This window comes from Pelodiscus sinensis, chromosome 1, assembly GCF_049634645.1.
Source record: "Pelodiscus sinensis isolate JC-2024 chromosome 1, ASM4963464v1, whole genome shotgun sequence".
NCBI lineage: Eukaryota > Metazoa > Chordata > Testudines > Trionychidae > Pelodiscus > Pelodiscus sinensis.
This window is the reverse complement of record NC_134711.1, coordinates 115562127-115580179: the sequence shown is the minus strand read 5'-3', so window position 1 is coordinate 115580179 and position 18053 is coordinate 115562127. Positions and strand designations below refer to the sequence as shown.

At 39.9% G+C, this 18053-nt stretch overlaps 1 protein-coding gene across 4 annotated transcripts in view; it reads right to left on the bottom strand.

Moving 5' to 3' along the window:
* The window catches only part of LOC102459228 (solute carrier organic anion transporter family member 1C1), a 49036-nt gene that overhangs the window by 23822 nt on the left and 7161 nt on the right, over positions 1-18053 (bottom strand). Inside the window, exons 2-4 of one of the 4 annotated variants that reach the window (XM_075897872.1) lie at positions 12407-12469; positions 3986-4136; positions 282-423 (exon numbers count right to left, since the gene is read on the bottom strand). In XM_075897872.1, the coding sequence (XP_075753987.1) occupies positions 282-423; positions 3986-4114 (271 nt within the window). In that variant the 5' untranslated portion in view covers positions 4115-4136; positions 12407-12469. Of the gene's footprint in view, positions 1-281; positions 424-3985; positions 5760-10621; positions 10864-12406; positions 12470-18053 lie in introns of those variants that run through there. The other 3 variants (XM_006121286.3, XM_075897891.1, XM_075897866.1) reach the window with 3 other exon arrangements.

The window sequence follows — 18053 nt, the reverse complement described above, 5'->3', positions numbered from 1 at the left end:
ACTCTGTACTGTACTGCCTAGAGGAGTAGTCTGCACCGTGGCCAATGAAATCCCTGGCCACATTAGTTTAGAGAAATGCAACAGTCACCACCACACTTTCACCCATAACATGATCAAGGTCATGTTAAGCTCAGTCTCATCACTGTCACACCAAGTGTAAACCACATTTGCTCTTGCCAGGCGAATCTCATTTAACTGCAGTAAGCCTATGAGATTTGTATGATCATTTGCCACAGGGAATGGTGGCATTAGTTTGGTCTAAAAATGGAAGCACCACATACCAATTTCAAAGCTGCCATCAATAACACCAACCAAAGAAGAAGGGATATCGAATCTTCTTTCTATCTGGGTGATGGTACTTTTTAAATAACTTCCTGACAGTGCTTTAGCGAAGTAAACAAAGGATAATGCGCCAAGAAATATCTGAGAGAGAAGTTAATGGTGATTAAGACCATAGAAGAACAAATACTTAATTTTATTATTAACTGTATTGAATATTTTTAATTGAGTGATGCTCCCTCCCCCCCCACCCACACACTCTCTGTGCTTGTAAACAGTGCTGGATTGACAGTCTTCTATTTATCCGCAGCTCATGGACAGAGCCATTTAAATTTCCTTCACGGTCTGACAATACTTTTATTATCCCTAGCAGAGAACAACAAAATGACGAAGCAAACACTGTCTCTAGGAATAGGGGGATAATTCAGCCTCCTGTAGCAGCAATTAGCATCAGCTGTGAGTAGTTTAATTGGTTTGTTTTATTTTTTTAAAACATGGACACTTGCTCACTAGGGAATTAGACTGACAGGAGCAAACCATTTCACATAGGGTGCCCACATTTCACATAATGTCTATGCTCCTATCCCGAAAGCTGTTTCTCCTGACGTCCCCCAGCCAGGTAAGTCTGCCACTGTGCAGCAACTTGCAGAATATGGGCTTTAAATAACCCCAACCTGGACTTCATGTTAACCAATGAGCATGAGGTAAAAGGTGTTGCATCCCTTTATCAGTCTCCAGCGCCATCCACAAGCCATCTTCATTTTAATTCTTCATATGAAAAACATCCTTTGTAGAATGGCTCTTCCCCCATCAAATATCCTGCCATCTAGTAACTAAAGTGTATCTGTGTTTTTCTCTTATATCTTTGCTGCTGCAGAGATAGCTCCTATGGCGCAGAAAAGGGCTGAATTAAAGATCTTTATGGTTCTTGAACTCACTCTCTTCTCCAATTGCCCTGAACTGAGAAAGTTACTGGAAGGAAGCGGTCCAGGGGGAGGTAACCTCTGAACACTCCGGGGTGTTGGCTCTTGCAGAGCTCTGGTTGGGAACCCTGCAGAGAGGACAGGCCCGGGGGCCCCTACCAACCAGCAGCAAACGTGACAACTCCCCTGCCTCCTAGAGGCACGAGGGATAAAGACAGTGTAAGCCCTGAAATAAAAACATGGGGCCTTTAGGAGCCCAGATCTGGGCAAAACTTCCTTTTGGGGAGCTGTTGGACTTCTAGATTTTATTAGACACTGTTACCTCAGAAAGGGGTAGACTTCAGTAGTGACCTGGGCAGAGGGACGTGTTGCTACGTACCAGAAGAGAGACCACCACCACACTGGAGTGATGACCAGCTGGGGACACCAGAGATGAGTGAGAGTTATGACCTAAAGACCTATCCATGAGGTAGTAGCACCAGTAAGCCCTGCCCTTACACACACTAGATTTCTGTGTACTGTTTCTGTTAAATGGAGATTCCCCACATCTCCTTTTGGAGAGTTAGTTATTTTCATCCAGCTGCACCCAACTCCAGAATAGAGTCACATACTATGCGCTTATGTGATGGAGGCCATATGTTTTCTCACTACTGAAGGCTATGCTTTCCTTTGCATAGGGAAAAACCCATAGCAATGATGCACATCACAATGAGCATCACATACCAAGGACCACAATATCCCCCATGCCATGTATTGATGCCTATCCTGAGTGCAGTTACACAGATTGGGGAAATCAAAAGCTCCATGTGAATATTTCCCTCCTAATTTGGTTTGTTGTAGAATTGCACCAAAATAAAAGCTTAATGCAAATTTTCTCATTTAGCTTCCAAATTTGCCAATGTCACACTGGCCTTGCTTCCTAGGAGAAGCTGCTACCTGTGGAAATCTCCCTGTTGCTGGCTGGAATTTAAATAAAACTTTCCATCCTTTGAATACTATAAACAGTATTTCCCACCATGAGGGCTTTCCCAGCAAATATGCGTAACTGTCTTTTTCCTTTGTGTGGGTGTAAATGACTGTGGATATTACAAGGTCATGTAAAAACATTAATATGATTTTCAGGGGTAATATAATGAAAACAGGATGTCCAACCTCTTCGTTTTTGGACATATATTGATGCTATTTTTCACACATGTCTTGGAACTACCTAGAAGGGAACCTGAAATCAGTAGGTATCCAAAATGCTCTAAAATTACACTGGCAATGTAAAAATGCCCATGATTTTCCATTCTCCTCCAACTCACCTCCAATCATAGGTGACATTGGATATTGAATGCACCATAAGGGCATGTCTACACTGGGGAGTTATTTCGAAATAAGAACGTTCACACACCAAGCATGTCATTTCAAGATAATAACTCCTGCTTGTGAAGAGGAATAAACTTATTTCTAAATAGTTGTTTTGGGAGTTATTATTTCAAAATAACCTGGTAGTGTAGACTTAGCCCAAATCATGTTTACTTACCAAAAAAAAAACAATACACAAAACCCACCAAACTGGACTAATTGTTTGAGCTATAATATTAGTGTATTTTGGAAGCAATAAGCCAATTCCTTAGTGGCTGTGACTGAAGGTTTTTTCAATGAGGGAATCAGATTATTGTTGAGCAAACAGAGTGGCAATGATTTTATTGCTAGTACTGTATAATGCAACTTTAATTAGCATAACTTTTTTTTTCCCCATTTGTAAACAACAGTGGCCCAGTTCTCATCCACCAATGGATATTCTATGGTGGTAGATGAGGCCAATGGGAATATCCAGGAGTTTATGTTATCAAAGTAGTCATTTTATTCAGAACAAAATTACCAGACTCATGGTATCACAGAACAAATTATCTGCTATAGGTTGTTATTTACAGCATCTAATCCAACTCTCTTTGAAGTCAATAGGTGTCTTCACGTGGACTTAAGGAGATATTGGATTAGACTATAGATGAGTGCAATGGAAAACCAGAAGAAATAACAAATGCAAAGAGCAAGCAAGGATTAGGTAATAACAAAGACGTTCTGGTTCAGGTTGTGCCAAACATACCTCAGTGAATTCAGATGACCTCACACCTCAGCAGAAGTCCAGAAGACTTCTGAAGTTGTCCTTGGAATGCAGATTGCAAGAAAAGACCAGTTGCAGGAAAAAAGCAACTAATCTTCTACCACCCAATTGAGCAAGGCTGGATTTCCAGAGGGAGTGCTTGTCCATTCTGGCTTTGTAACATACATGTGTTGTGACATTATCACCTTGAAATGCTACATCACAAGTCTTAGGCAGGCTGCTGAAGTTGAACTTACAGAGAGCATGCTCATTCAAGCACAGCAATTTTGGGAAGGCTCAGAGTTTGATGGGAACAAAAAATAAAAACATTACTATTGGCTTTCTCCTTCATACTACCACCTGTCAAAATGCATGTTTGTTGATTCAGTGAGTGGTCAAACTGTATTTAAAGCAGTAGGAATATTTTTTTCCAGTTCTAGAAACCTGTATTACCATGGCTGCCAATTTTTTTAAAATAGACACATTCTACACAGGAGTGTGAACCAGGGTTCCAGATCTGAACATCCAACAAAGTTAGGGAAATTTGAATCAGCACATACATTACATCCATCTAAAACAGCTATAGCTTGAATGGAAAATGAAAAATATATAGGGGCAAGGGAGGGAATGCACCCAGCATCAAAACCTAAGGTATTCAAAGATGTGTGTGGTAAAATTCAGAGCTCTTCCTTACCTTTATACCTCCACGGCATGTTTGTTTCTCCTTGGATGCGAAAGATTCAGATTTAGCTGAAGACCCATCTATTGGAAGGATTATGGTTTTCGAGAACAATTGAGCATTTTCTTTTGATGAATTCTCCATGATACTATTCCCTGTCTCTAATCTAAAAGACACCATTATCATTTTAACCTAGGGACTCAGCACTGAAAGCTTATGCCACATTAAAACCTGCAAAACTGCTTTCTGAGCAGACAACAATGACCAGTTTACAATAAAATCAGAAATGGGGAGTTTGAAAATTTCCATAAATTAATTTCCATTGGATTACCCATACAATTAAGAAAAAAACATTGCTTTTTAAATAGTCACCATTAGGTTTATAGGTAAGCTTATTGTTCTAAGTGCTACTAAGTTAGTTCTACCTCATTGATATCAGTTAATGAGCAAAATGAAAAAGAACCTGGTTTTAATTCTCTATCATAAATTTAGCTCCTTTGCCTGTTCTGATGGGGCCATAAGTCTCAATGATCTTTATCAAATATTGCAGGAGAAAAACCAGAACTTGTGTCTTTGCAAGTAAATAGGACAAATTAAAAACTCAGTACTGTATTTTGTTTTTAAATATTAATATAGCCACATTTCTTAAAACCATGCCTACATCCTACAGAGCCTTGTTAATCATTTCAGTCTCTAAATCATGTTAGGAAATATTTTTAGTCTCTTCTATTCATCTTTAAGCAACCTTAGGTTTCACTGAACAGAAAAGGTTGGCCAGAAATAGGGAAACTCTTAAAGTTGCCTTTCTGATAGAGAATCATAAAAACAGAAGGCTGGAAGGGACTTTGAGAAATCATTGAATCCAGCCTCCTGTGGTGCAGCATAATCAATTAAACCTCCCCCATCTCTGACAGGTGTTCATTTAACCTGTCCTTAAACCTAAACCTACAGCAATGGGGATTTCACAGCCATAGCATAGCGAAAAACTATTGTGACATGCCCCTGCAGTCTTCATTTCTCAAGATTAAACATGCTCAATGTTTTGTTTTTTTAACCTTTTGTCATATGTCAGGTTTTCAAAACGTATCTTTTCTGTTGCCCTCCTCTGGTCACTCGTTTCCTAAAGTGCGGTGCTCAGACACTACACCCCAGTGATGGCCTCTCCTTTGCCAAGTTGCACTGAACAATTACCTCCCATGTGTTATGTATGATAATTCCATTGTAAGTACTCTGGAATATCAGCCTTTTTCATGGCTATATCCCCCCCCCCTTTTTTTAAACATATATTGAATTTTTGATCCAATATAAAACCCCTAGATCTTCAGTAGTACTACCACCAAACCAGTTATTCCCCATTTTGTAATTGTGCTTTTCATTTTTCCTTCTTAAGTGAAGTTCTTTGCACTTGTGTATATTGAATTTCCTCTTGTTGAATTCAGATCAATTATCCAATTTGTCAAGGTCATTCTGAATTTTAATACTGTCCACCAAAGTGCTTCCAACCCCTCCCAGTGGGGTAGCATCTGAATTTTATAAGTAAGCTCATATTCCATTATCCACATTGTTAAGGAAAATATTGCAGGACTGACTTCTGTCAAACCCCTCTAGGTACACCTCCTAGTTTAAACTTAAACAACAACAAATGGTCTGGTAGTACTTTATAGACAAACAAAACATATAGACGGTATCATGAGCATTTGTGGGCACAACCCACTTCTTCAGGGGTATGTCTAGACTACATGGCTCAGTCGACGGAGCCATGTAGATGAGTTTACTAGACATAGGAAAATGAAGTGGCGATTTAAAGAATTGCAGCTTCATTTACTTAAAAATGGCTGCGGCGCTGTGCCGATCAGCTGTTTGGCAGCACAGCGGGGCAGTCTGGATGCGACACGGTTGACAAGGCAAGCCTTTGTCGACGGCTCCAGTATGCCTCGTGAAATGAGGTTTACTGGAGCGGTCGACAAAGGCTTCCCTTGTCGACCACGGCACGTCCAGACTGCCCAGCTATTCCACCAAACAGCTGATCGGCATAGCGCGGTGGCCATTTTGATGTAAATGAAGCAGCGATTATTTAAATCGCCGCTTCATTTTCCTATGTCTAGTAAACTCATCTACATGGCTCCGTCGACAGAGCCATGTAGTCTAGACATACCTCAAATGACCCGAGTTTTGAGTTTAGGATGTTCAGACCCCTAGTTTGACAATCTTTCAACCCAGCTGGACACTCACTTTATAGTAATTTCATTTTGTCCATATTTCTCTAGTATCATTATGAGAATGTCATATGATACTGTGTCAAAAGATTTACCAAAATCAAGACACATTTCATGTTCTGCTGCTTTTTCCCCATTCACTAGGCTAGTAACCCTATCAAAAGAAAGAAATTAGGTTGGTTTGATATGATCTGTTCTAGACAAATCCATGCTGGCTATTACTTAACCCCATTTTCTTCCAGGTGCTTAAGAACTGATTGATTAATAATTCATTCTGTAAGTAAATTTAGAGACATAGGTCTAAAGTATAGATCTTTACAATATTTTAGGACATCTGTGGAATAAGTGGTTTTGTCTCTGGGAATTTAGATGCCCTTAGGTCTAATCATATTTAACTAGCTTCAGGGGGTAGATATACTAGATGTACAACTTTATGCAACCAAGTAGAAAGCGGGCATGAAAGAAAAGTAGTGTACTTCCATTGAGATCATTCCATCATGTTAATGGAAATAATAGCTGCAATAACCTGTGTTCTTGTGATGGGATATTGAACTTTGTTACTCTGACCAAAGGCTGAGAAGGGCTTGGGAAAACAAAGTTTATTTTCTTGCCAGCACTCCTGTGTATAAAATAGGCACTAGTCTGGGACTCTAGGAAGTTGGATTTGATTCCTGCTTTGTCACAAACTTCCTATCTGATTTTGGGCAAGACAGGCCATGTCTACACCATGGGTACTATAGCAGAATATCTTTGGTACTGTAGCTATGCCAGCATAAGTCCATAACAGAGAGACAGCCTATAAGTGATGAACTGGGTTTCCAGTTGTAGGAATTACCTTTGCTTAAGTCTATGGAGTACTTATTTCCACATTGTAGCAGTGTTAGTTTGCTGTATCTATGGTGCACAGGGGGATGGATATTTTTTATCTAGTTCTTCTTAAATCCCTGTTAAAGTCCTGGTCTTCACAACATCTTCTGGCAAGGAGTTCCACAGGTTGATTGTGCGCTGAGTAAAGAAAACCTTCCTTTTGTTTGTTTTAAACCTGCTACCTACTAATTTCATTTGGTGACCCCTAGTTCTTGTGTTACAGGAATAAGTAAATAACTTTTCCTTATTCACTTTCTCCATACCTGTCATGATTTTGTAAATGTCTATCATATCCCCCCTTAGTCTCCTCTTTTCTAAGCTGAAAAGTCACAGTCTTTTTAATCTTCCTTTCATATGGTACCCATTCCAAACTCCTAATCATTTTTGTTGCTTTTTTTCTGAATCTTTTCCAATGCCAATATATCTTTTTTGAGATGAGACAACCATATCTTTTAACCTACCCAGTTACTTAATTTTGCAGCAGTCTAGATCTGCAAAACTGCACCAAAATCTATTCTATTGAACATTTTGTTCTTGGTCTATTTACATTTAAAAGTACAAAGCAAGAAAAGTTAAGCAAAATGTTAAGTAACTCATTCCCCTTGAAAAATATAGCTACCCTTAGGTAACAAAATTTAATTCAAGCCCTGTGTATTTGATATATATATATATTTTTCAGGATTTCACCGCCCATCTGTTGGCAACCTCTTGAATATCTTTTTCAGCTTTCCTCAGTTCTTATTCAGGCAAAATGTCCAGTCAGTAGAAGTTTGTCTGAGTAAGGAATAAGGGGAAATGGAAATGTACATGAACACATGCGCACGTGCCTGTACACACATCCCTTGTACTATTTTTTTTTAAAGATAAGATATATGGCAAGGTCAACTCCTCCTGTCTTAATGCTACAAAAACATAACATTTTCCACTTTATGGAAACAATTATTTGGGGTGCAAATATTAAAATACATTTTTGTTTTGAAACCAAAAAAGAAAGTATAAATCTTAAAATTAAGGCAAATCTACAAAAGTGGATCTTCAAAATAAATCTCAAAAATTGTGTGGGCTGAGTTAGTGATCCATAAACTGATTTGGGGTGATCTGATTCAACACAGTTATTTAATGGTAAATGACAATTGTTTAGACTTCTAGCAGAAGACAAAAACAACAAGTTTCAGCTGTGGCATCATTAAAACAGAGATAAACATGTACACACAATTTTATAAACAGCCACCAATTTTTCCAACCATACACTTGTAGAACTTTATGACAGAAAGTAATCTAATATGTAAAATACAATCCTCTGACATTAAGACACATTAAAGTGTGTGTGTGGTGGTGGTGGGGGGGGAGGGGAATTACATTCCAACCTGCTTATTGATATTTATTAGATAAAAATAGAATTAACATGTTAACCTCCTCTGTATGAAATTTTCATTTTTTTTTCAAATGTATCTCTTCTCTGGAAAAACACAATATAATCAATATGTAGTCTTACCTAGTTTACACTATCTCAACCGTCTTTCCAAACACTTGCCCAGGCAACTTGACCCAGCACTCATTAATGGATCTCAAAGTTTCCATATTATTACAAGCCAATTTCAAAAAACAGCTTGAAAGGGAAGCTGCAAAGCATAATTTCATTTACAAGTTTGATACCTACAACAGAGGTTTAAACAAAGACCTTAACTGGATTATTTGCTACATTCCACATCCTAACGACATAAAAAGCCAAGCACCAAGTTCTTAAGGGTTCTTAGAATCCTCTCTATCAGCTTCATTTAGCATGGAAATGCTAATTGACTATTCTTTTCCCATTTTTCTCTCTTTTCCTTTTCCTCCTTATTCCCCTTTTTTCTTTTCTGTTTATTTGGAACTTGGACTCCTTAAACTCCATTCATCGGAAGACGTGGGTTGTGCCCACAAAAGCTCATGATACCATCTACATTTTTTGTTAGTCTCTAAGATGCTGCAGACTATTAATTTTTTTTAAAGTTTTTTCTAATACAAACTAATATGGCTATCCCTCTGACACTGTTTGTATAGTCTACGGCAATTAATGTATTTCGTCCCTCAAATATAGGCAATAAATAGTGTGCAAATATACACCAAGTAAGTGAGACTAGTTTACATGCTTCTGATGACAGCCAGGTAGCATTGATTTCTCTTTCTCTGAGGCTGAATTTTGTTTCATAATCATAATTACCAAAAACAGTGCGACCTGGAATTTATATAGCACTCGAACATCTTTAAAATGCCATAAAGACATTAACTATTAATCACTAGTGTTTCCTTGAATTTGATTTATATTTAGCAATTCTGAATCATTTTGAGGCTATTTGTTAGGGACTGAAAAAGCGTAGAGAATAGAAATCAACTTCCTATTGAAGTGGGAACCAAAAACTATATACTACTGTTCTATTATTTTCTGTTTTACCAAATTCTTCAAAAAAAAAAAAAAAAAAAAAAAAAAACACACTTCAGCCAAATTATTTTCTTATGTGTAGGTGATCAACCCAATAACTTCCAGGCTGGGGTATTAGCATACATTAACTCAGGAATTGGTTCTTTTGATGTAAAAGTGATAGTTTTGAAGCAATTATCTCCACAATGGAATTGTCTCTCTCAGGGAAGTCTCTGGGGACAATACAGGAGACACCAAAACGAAGACCTTGCTGGTTCTACTGAGCTATAGGATGCAGGGGGTTTTGTTTGTTATTGTTGTTCTTTCACAGTTATGGCAAACCATGAACAGCACAGACCAATGGCATTTTGTGATAAAATTGCTGTCAGTGCAACTACTTATATAAGCAAAGACTTAAAATGACTAGATTGAGTGGAAAAAAAACAAGCAAACAATCTCATGGACTTTTATTTAATCATTTTGTGGTTAAAAGCGCTTTTAACCACAAAATGATTAATTAAAAGTTAGATGTACACAGATGACTGATATTCTGTTTAATGGATTTACTGATCAGGGTATCTAGCAATCTTGCTTCTCTCCCCATGATGGAGGAGGTTAAAGCATTTACCCTCCTATTTTCACATTTCTCCCTCCAGCTGTCCAGGGTGCTGGAACCCTTATTGTAATGTCCTTTTTTCTGACAAGCAGAGAAATAGCACCCCAGCTAACCAATTTATGATACAACGTTTGCATTACCTCTGTTCCCTCACCCTCCTTGCTGGCGGGGTGCACTGCTGCAGCACCCTACTTCATGGTCTGAAAAAAGCGCGCGCGTGTGTGTGTGTGTGTGTGTGTGTGTGTGTGTGTGTGGGCGGGGGGGGGGGGCTGAGCAGATCAGAAAATCCCCTGACTACCCGAGGAGACACTCATTTCACCCAACTTCAGTCCCTGACAAACCCTTTTCTTTCCACAGGATCCCTGAAGGTGCATCTATTTAGCAATCAATGTCCTCTTATATTTATTACCATCCAACACAGAGAGGCATTAACTGAACTGGGGGAAGGGGGTCAGGGAAGAGGTAAAGCAACTTATACAGTCAATAAAACAAGCCCTCCAACCTGTGCAAAATGGACCTCAAGAAAAAGGAAAATTAAAACCATGTCTTACCTGGCAGTAGCAATCCCAAAGGATAGTATTTACCAATTTACAGTAGGTGCATTCGCACGCACAGACAGACACAGACACAGACAGACACACACACACAGCTGGAAAGTGGTAAAAGTTTTGAGGGAAAAAACTCTTCGTACAAGTTATTCAGCCTCGAGAAGGTAGATCTTACAGTGGAGAGAGAGAGAGAAACATAGGTGGTGGTCGAATTGCTGTCTTTTGTTCTGCTTGAGGGATCTGTGTGTTTCTCTCTCCCCCCCCCCCATCTCCCCTCCCCACCTTTTCATTTTTTTTCTCCCTTTCTTCCCTCCTATAGATCTCAGAACACTAATCACACTGCCAGAGCAAAAACAGGTGGGTGCTGTGATCTCAAATCCTGGAAGAGCAGTTAACCCCCTCTCCTCCCTTGGGATATTTTTCTTTGCAACTTACTGTAAGTTTGACATAGGCACATGATGAAGCCTATTCTCATTAGTTGCCTGTTCCCAAGAAATAAAAGACTTTATGGCTGGGGGTGGGGGAGGGACTTGACAGTAAAGGATAGAGCAGGGACTGTAGGGAAGAGAGGTTACTCACAAAGTTCTCGCTTCCTACCCAAAGATTCTTTTACATCAGCAATGCTTGGTGGTGGTGGTGATTTGCATCTGAATCTCTTGGACCATAGAACTTTAAAATATGCCTTGCTTCCCCCAAAGCCCCTGTAACAGAGTCCCCTTATACATGTGCCAGGAAGGAGTGATGCATTAAAGTGGCAGAAACTAGTTTTAGATGAGCTCCCTCTTTCTCAAAACTTTGAGAGCTGGCAGTGGCCTTTGCAAAAAGTAAGGAAAATTGTTCAACACAGGAGCTTCTGAAACCTTCCTTCTGCTCCAGCCTGGTACTTTACCTATTTCTAGGTTTTGCATGTTTAAATTGCTGCATGAATTCATATGAACATGTTATTTTAAAGAGTGTGTGATAGTTTCAAGTGCAACCACCGGATTGTGAGTAGTTACAAATCCAGCATGTTTCACTAAACTTGTGAGATTTAATTAGATGAACGGTGGAAGGTATTACTGTAAATTCTTCTTCTTCCTCTCCCTCTCCCCCCAAAGGGTATGTTGCTATGGTAGCTAAATACTGGAATTGATGCAGAGCCAAATACAGGGCCTTGGAGCAGATTTCTGCTCTATTCGATTTAATACAATTTTTTATCCATTCCTTAATTATATCACCATTTTGGAGTCATTAATGTGGTTGGAGTTTTTATTATGCCTTCACACGAATCACACATCACATTTTGTACTGCTTTACACTGCTTTTGTGGGTTTCGAAATTCAGAACTAGCTGCTCCTCTCTTTTTGGAGAGGTGTCAGGGTTCCAGTGGAATCACTTATGAGACTGAGGATCATTGGGCCTTGTTTTCTCCTCCAGCAAGTTGGTGAAGCTCCTATTCAAAATCCATTAAGTCGGCACCTGTTCCTCTGTGGAGGCATCCCTCCAAGTTCACCTCTCCTGTAATACATGCAGACCGCAGCCTGGAAACAGTGAGGAGGGCGCTATTACTGATCCTCATTTCCTTTGATTGGCCAATGTTTTCTTTCTGTTACCCTGTCATCTCTCCAACCCCTATCTCGACTCACTGGTTTGACTCATCAATCTGTTATGATGTGCTCTTAGGCCAGGCACTGACATTGACTAGAATAATGGGGCCCCAAACTCATGGGACCTTAAGTGCTAACACAATAGAAGTATTATTTAACATCATCACAAAACAATTTCTACACAATAGCTCTCTTGACTCACCATCCGTCATGGATTCAGCACTTCTCAACAGCTAAGGTAAGGCAGCTTTACCACCATATGAATCTGAATTAAATAACACAGGAGAATTAAATCAAGCTGCTATTCAAAAAATTTCCACCCATTGTGTTTTGGATTCTCAAGCACAAGGTTGAGGACTTAATCCTTCAGCTCTTACTCATGGGATAAACGCAGAGCCTTGGAGCAGATTTCTACATAACTAGATCTAATATAAATAATTAATAATTGAAAACTGACCTCAAGATGATTTAAGTCATCATTGGTCACTTCCAGCTGGTTTTTTTTGGATAAAGTCTCTGGTCTTGGGGGCTGGACTTAATGAACTCCTGAGGTCTCTTCCAGCCCTAGGATTCTATGATACTCTGAAGATTAGACTTGAGATCAGGTCAGGACACTGCTCAGTCATGGACTGGTAGGAGTCATGCTTTCACCTACAATTAACATGGCTAACTCAGATCAGTAATAGCCCTCTGGAACTCTAAGACACCTGGAATAAAACCATCCATTGTGGTCATGGGCACTCGGTGCTACATGACCTGCGCTAAGAGAAAGATGGAGAAGTAAAAACGGAAATAAAAACAACCCAGGAAACTATAGACCAGTCAGCTTAACTTCTGTGCCAGGAAAGATAATGGAGCAAGTAATTAAAGAATCCATCTGTAAACACCTGGAAGATAATAAGGTGATAAGTAACAGCCAGCATGGATTTGTAAAGAACAAATTACGTCAAACCAATCTGATAGCTTTTTTTGATAGGATGAGTCTGGTGGATAAGGGAGAAGTGATGGACATGGTATATCTGGACTTTAGTAAGGCATTTGATACAGTCTCGCATGATCTACTTATCACTAAACTAGGCAAATACAACTTAGATGGGGCTACTATAAGGTGGGTGAATAACTGGCTGGATAACCATTCTCAGAGAGTAGTTATTAATGGCTCACAATCCTGCTGGAAGGGCAGAACAAGTGGGGTTTTGAAGCATCTGTTTTGGGACTGGTTCTGTTCAACATCTTTATCAATGATTTAGATATTGGCGTAGAGAGCACGCTTATTAAGTTTGCAGATGATACCAAGCTGGGAGGTGTTGCAACTGCTTTGGAGGATAGGTTCAAAATTCAAAATGGTCTGGACAAACCGGAGAAATGGTCTGAGGTAAACAGGATGAATTTTAATAAGGACAAATGCAAAGTACTCCACTTGAAGGAACAATCAGTTTCACACATCCAGAACGGGAAGCAACTGTCTAGGAAGGTGGTGAGGAGTCCTGTGGCACCTTGTAGACTAACTGAAGTGTTGGAGCATAAGCTTTCGTGGGCAAGGACCCACTTCGTCAGATGCATGTAGTGGAAATTTCCAGAGGCAGGTATAAATATGCAGGCCAGAATCAGGCTGGAGATGACGAGGTGGATCTAATCAGGGAGGATGAGGCCCACTTCTAGTAGCTGATCTGGTGTGAATTCCAAGAGAGGAGAAGCTGCTTTTGTAGTTAGCAAGCCATTCACAGTCTTTGTTTAATCCAGAGTTGATTGTGTCAAACTTGAAGATGAACTGTAGCTCAGCAGTTTCTCTTTGAAGTCTGGTCCTGAAGTTTTTTTGCTGCAGGATGGCTACCTTTAGATCTGCAATTGTGTGTCCAGGAAGATTGAAGTGTTCCCCTACAGGTTTTTGTACGTTGCCATTCCTAATATCTGATTTGTGTCCATTGATTCTTTTACATAGGGACTGTCCTGTTTGGCCGATGTATATAGCAGTGGGGCATTGTTGGCACATGATGGCATATATTATGTTAGTAGACATGCAGGAGAATGAACCAGTGACAGTATGGCTGATCTGGTTAGGTCCTATGATGGTGTTGCTGGTGTATACATGTGGGCAGAGTTGGCACCGAGGTTTTTGCATGGATTGGTTCCTGAGTTAGAGTTATTATGGTGTGGTGTGTAGTTGCTGGTGAGAATATGCTTCAGGTTGGTGGGTTGTCTGTGGGCAAGGACTGGCCTGCCTCCCAAGGCCTGTGAAAGCGAGGGATCATTGTCCAGGATGGGTTGTAGATCACTAATGATGTGTTGGAGAGGTTTTAGCTGAGGATTGTAGGTGATGGCCAGTGGTGTTCTGTTGGTTTCTTTCTTGGGCTTGTCCCGTAGCAGGAGGTTTCTGGGTACACGTCTGGCTCTGTCAATCTGTCTCCTCACTTCCTCGTGTGGGTATCATAGTTTATCATAGTCTAAGAAGGAGTACTGCAGAAAGAGATCTAGGGGTCATAGAGGACCACATGCTAAATATGAGCCAACAGTGTGGTCATAGTGGACCACAAGCTAAATATGAGCCAACAGCTGTCACAAAAAAGGCAAACATGATTCTGGGATGCATTAACAGGAGTGTTGTGAGCAAGACATGAAGTCACTCTTCCGCTGTACTCTGTGCTGATTAGGCCTCAATTGGAGTAATGTGTCCAGTTCTGGGCACCACATTTTAAGAAAGATGTGGAGAATTTGGAGAAGGTCCAGAGAAGAGCAAAAAGAATGATTAAAAGTCTAAAGAACATGACCTATGAAGGAAGACTGAAAGAATTGGGCTTGTTTAGTTTGGAAAGGAGAAGTCTGAGAGGGGACATGATAGTAGATTTCAGGTATCTAAAGGGGTGTCACAAGGAGGAGGAAGAAAAATTGTTCTCCTTGGCCTCTGAGGATAGATCAAGAAGCAATGGGTTTAAACTGCATTAAGGAAGGTTTTGGTTGGATACTAGGAAAAATTTCCTAACTGTCAGAGTGGTTAAACACTGGAATAAGTTGCTTAGGGAGGTTGTGGAATTTCCATCTCTGAAGATATTTGAGAGCAGATTAGATAGACATCTATCAGGGGTGGTCTAGACGGTACTGGGTCCTGCCATGAGGGCAGGGGACTGGACTCTATGACCTCTCGAGGTCTCTCAAGGTCCCTTCCAGTTTGAGTATTCTGTGATGCTATGATTCTCTGAATTGAGGAATGGAGAACCATAACACTGTGTATTAATAATGCAGTTAGACTATCATGGTGTGTACACGTCACATTTTATATCTGAACATGTCTTATTTCCCCATTGTTAAATGCACAAAATCAAGTATTTATTTCTCTCTCTCTTTTAATCAGACTCTAAATGTGCAGCTGCTTATAACAAATTCAGAGTGCTAAACAATTACAATAAAAAAAACATTGTGTACTATGGGCCAAATCCTGCTTGACTTGCTCGATGGACTATTCTTGTATATAAGGCAAGCAGAATTTGGCCCTGAACACACAAGGTTTTTAGCCTACTCTGAAGATAATCTATGTTCACAAGGCCTGGCTCTCCACCGTAACTACATTAATATAGGTGACATTACATCAGCACAGAATGAGGTAACAGAGACTTAGGCCGTCTGTATTTAGTCCACATTTATCCTCTTTTCTGGGTTTTGGCACTAGTAATAATTCAAACAACAACAAACATAAAACTTGGACTAAAGTTTCTCCCTTCACTTAGCTTTTCCTATCATTTCTTTGCAAAGACTCTAGTTCTCTTTCCCCAAAGAGCCACTCCCATCTCTTTGCACATAAAGAGTAAGGAATCAGTCAAAACCCCACTGTAGGGTTATAACACCTTCCAATAGAAAGATCCTGCCACCTCATTACAGGCCACTTGTAACACTGAGAAATGACGACTTCTATGTTGACTTTACGGTCACTTTACACTACCAAGGCCAAGAGTAAATAAGACTCAGACCCTCACTATAGCTCAATGGAAATCAGCCAGATATTACAGCATTTTGTGTATCTCAGAGTTTAGTAAGTCAGCCTCTCTGCTTCCACAATGAAAGGCGGATGAGGTAATGTCTTTCCTTGGACCAACTTCCATTGGAGAGACAGACAAGCTTTCAACCTTACACAGAGTTCCTCTTCAGGTCTGGGAAATGTAATCAGAGTATCACAGTTCAATACAGAGTGGAATAGTTAGTTTGGTATATGATAAGTGTTAACCACAAGGGACAATTCAAGGTGAAGTGGCTCATTGACTTGGCCCATTGGCCCAGTCATGGAGAGGAGAATGGAGGATTATTGTAATAAGCAATGAATCTAGTCTCATAAATCAGTCTATGATTTTGAGCATCTAGCAAAGTTATGAATATAAACCTTTAGGTTCATCTTTGGAAGGCATGCAGGTTTCCTTGAAGATGAAGACTGAGAGGTCAGATATAAAGCTATTGTATTATGGAAAGGATTCACCCACAAGGTGATTGCTGTTTGTCTTCTCATTTTGCTGCGTGTTCATTCGAGACTGTAGTGGTAGTCTTGCTTCACCCATATAGTTGTTATTGTGGCATTTAGTGCACTGGATCAGATACACCATGTACTGCGATAGGTATGTGTAGGATCCATGGAACTTATTTACCACATTAACATGTAGAGACCTAAAATAATTATTCCATTGAATCCACCTAAAAAAATGTCTCTCACAAGGACAACACCACTACAATGATGATTTTCCCACAGTTTCAGATGCCTACAAAAGCTCATGATACCATCTACATGTTTTGTTAGTCACTAAAGTGCAACCAGACTATTTGGTTTTTTTTTAAGTTTATCCTGTACAGACTAACTTGGCTACCCCCTGATGTTCCCACAGATAGTCATAAGAAAAAAGCATAATCTGATCTGACAGTACACTTATTGCAGGTGAAACCACATTCTTGCTCATTCGTGTGATTGCTTCAGGGGGAAAAATGGACTGTGAACATCTTAAATATCACATCCATCACAATCTACACCACTAAGAGGACTGCTATACAGCCCCTGAAATCACTATTTGTTGGTTGATCAAACCACCAGACAAAAGGACATCATAGTCCTTGAAGTGAGCCTGTACCTAAACTGTTGTTCACTGGGACCAGGGTTTTAGGGTTCCGAGGTATAACAAGTATCTGCAATAAAGGAACCCTTCTACCTCATCCATCTCTGGGTCCCTGTTCCTTTCTAACAGCTGACACATTCCATTGGAAGGTTATGGAATAGGCCAGGTATTTATTATTATTAGCCAATACTTCTAAGGCTACAAATTCTGGCCTGATACATGCTCCATTAACTGCCTCCTCAAATAGAGGCAACATGGTGATTGATCTACCCTGAAAGAGCCCTGAGCTCCTCTTTAGAAGCTGGATCCTCCCAAGTGATAGCGTACAGCACTATCCAAGAGGTCAACCCCAGTGAACTCATTTGGAAACTGCATAGACAATTAAATAATTTTGTGGTCCCACAAAATGGAACAATTTGTATAAATGAAACAAAGCATTTCAGAAGAAACTGGAAAAAAAAAGCACCTGGATATAGTTACCAGAGGTCTTCTGTCTCCATAGTTTTACATTCTAGCCACATGAAATTAGAAGCCAGACCACATCTACTTCTAAAGCTAAGGGTTAAACTAATTACATGGACTAAAACTAATTTAGCCTCAGTGAATGACTTTTTTGTGTGTGTGATTTGACAGCCAAAAGAATAATCTAGCTGCATACAATTCTCAATGCTTTAATAGCAAAGCATTTTTGTGGGTCAGTCTCTAAAACCTCAAACAACAAGCCTCCTAGATAAAGCTCCAGTGAACTGGTTGCTCCCTTTT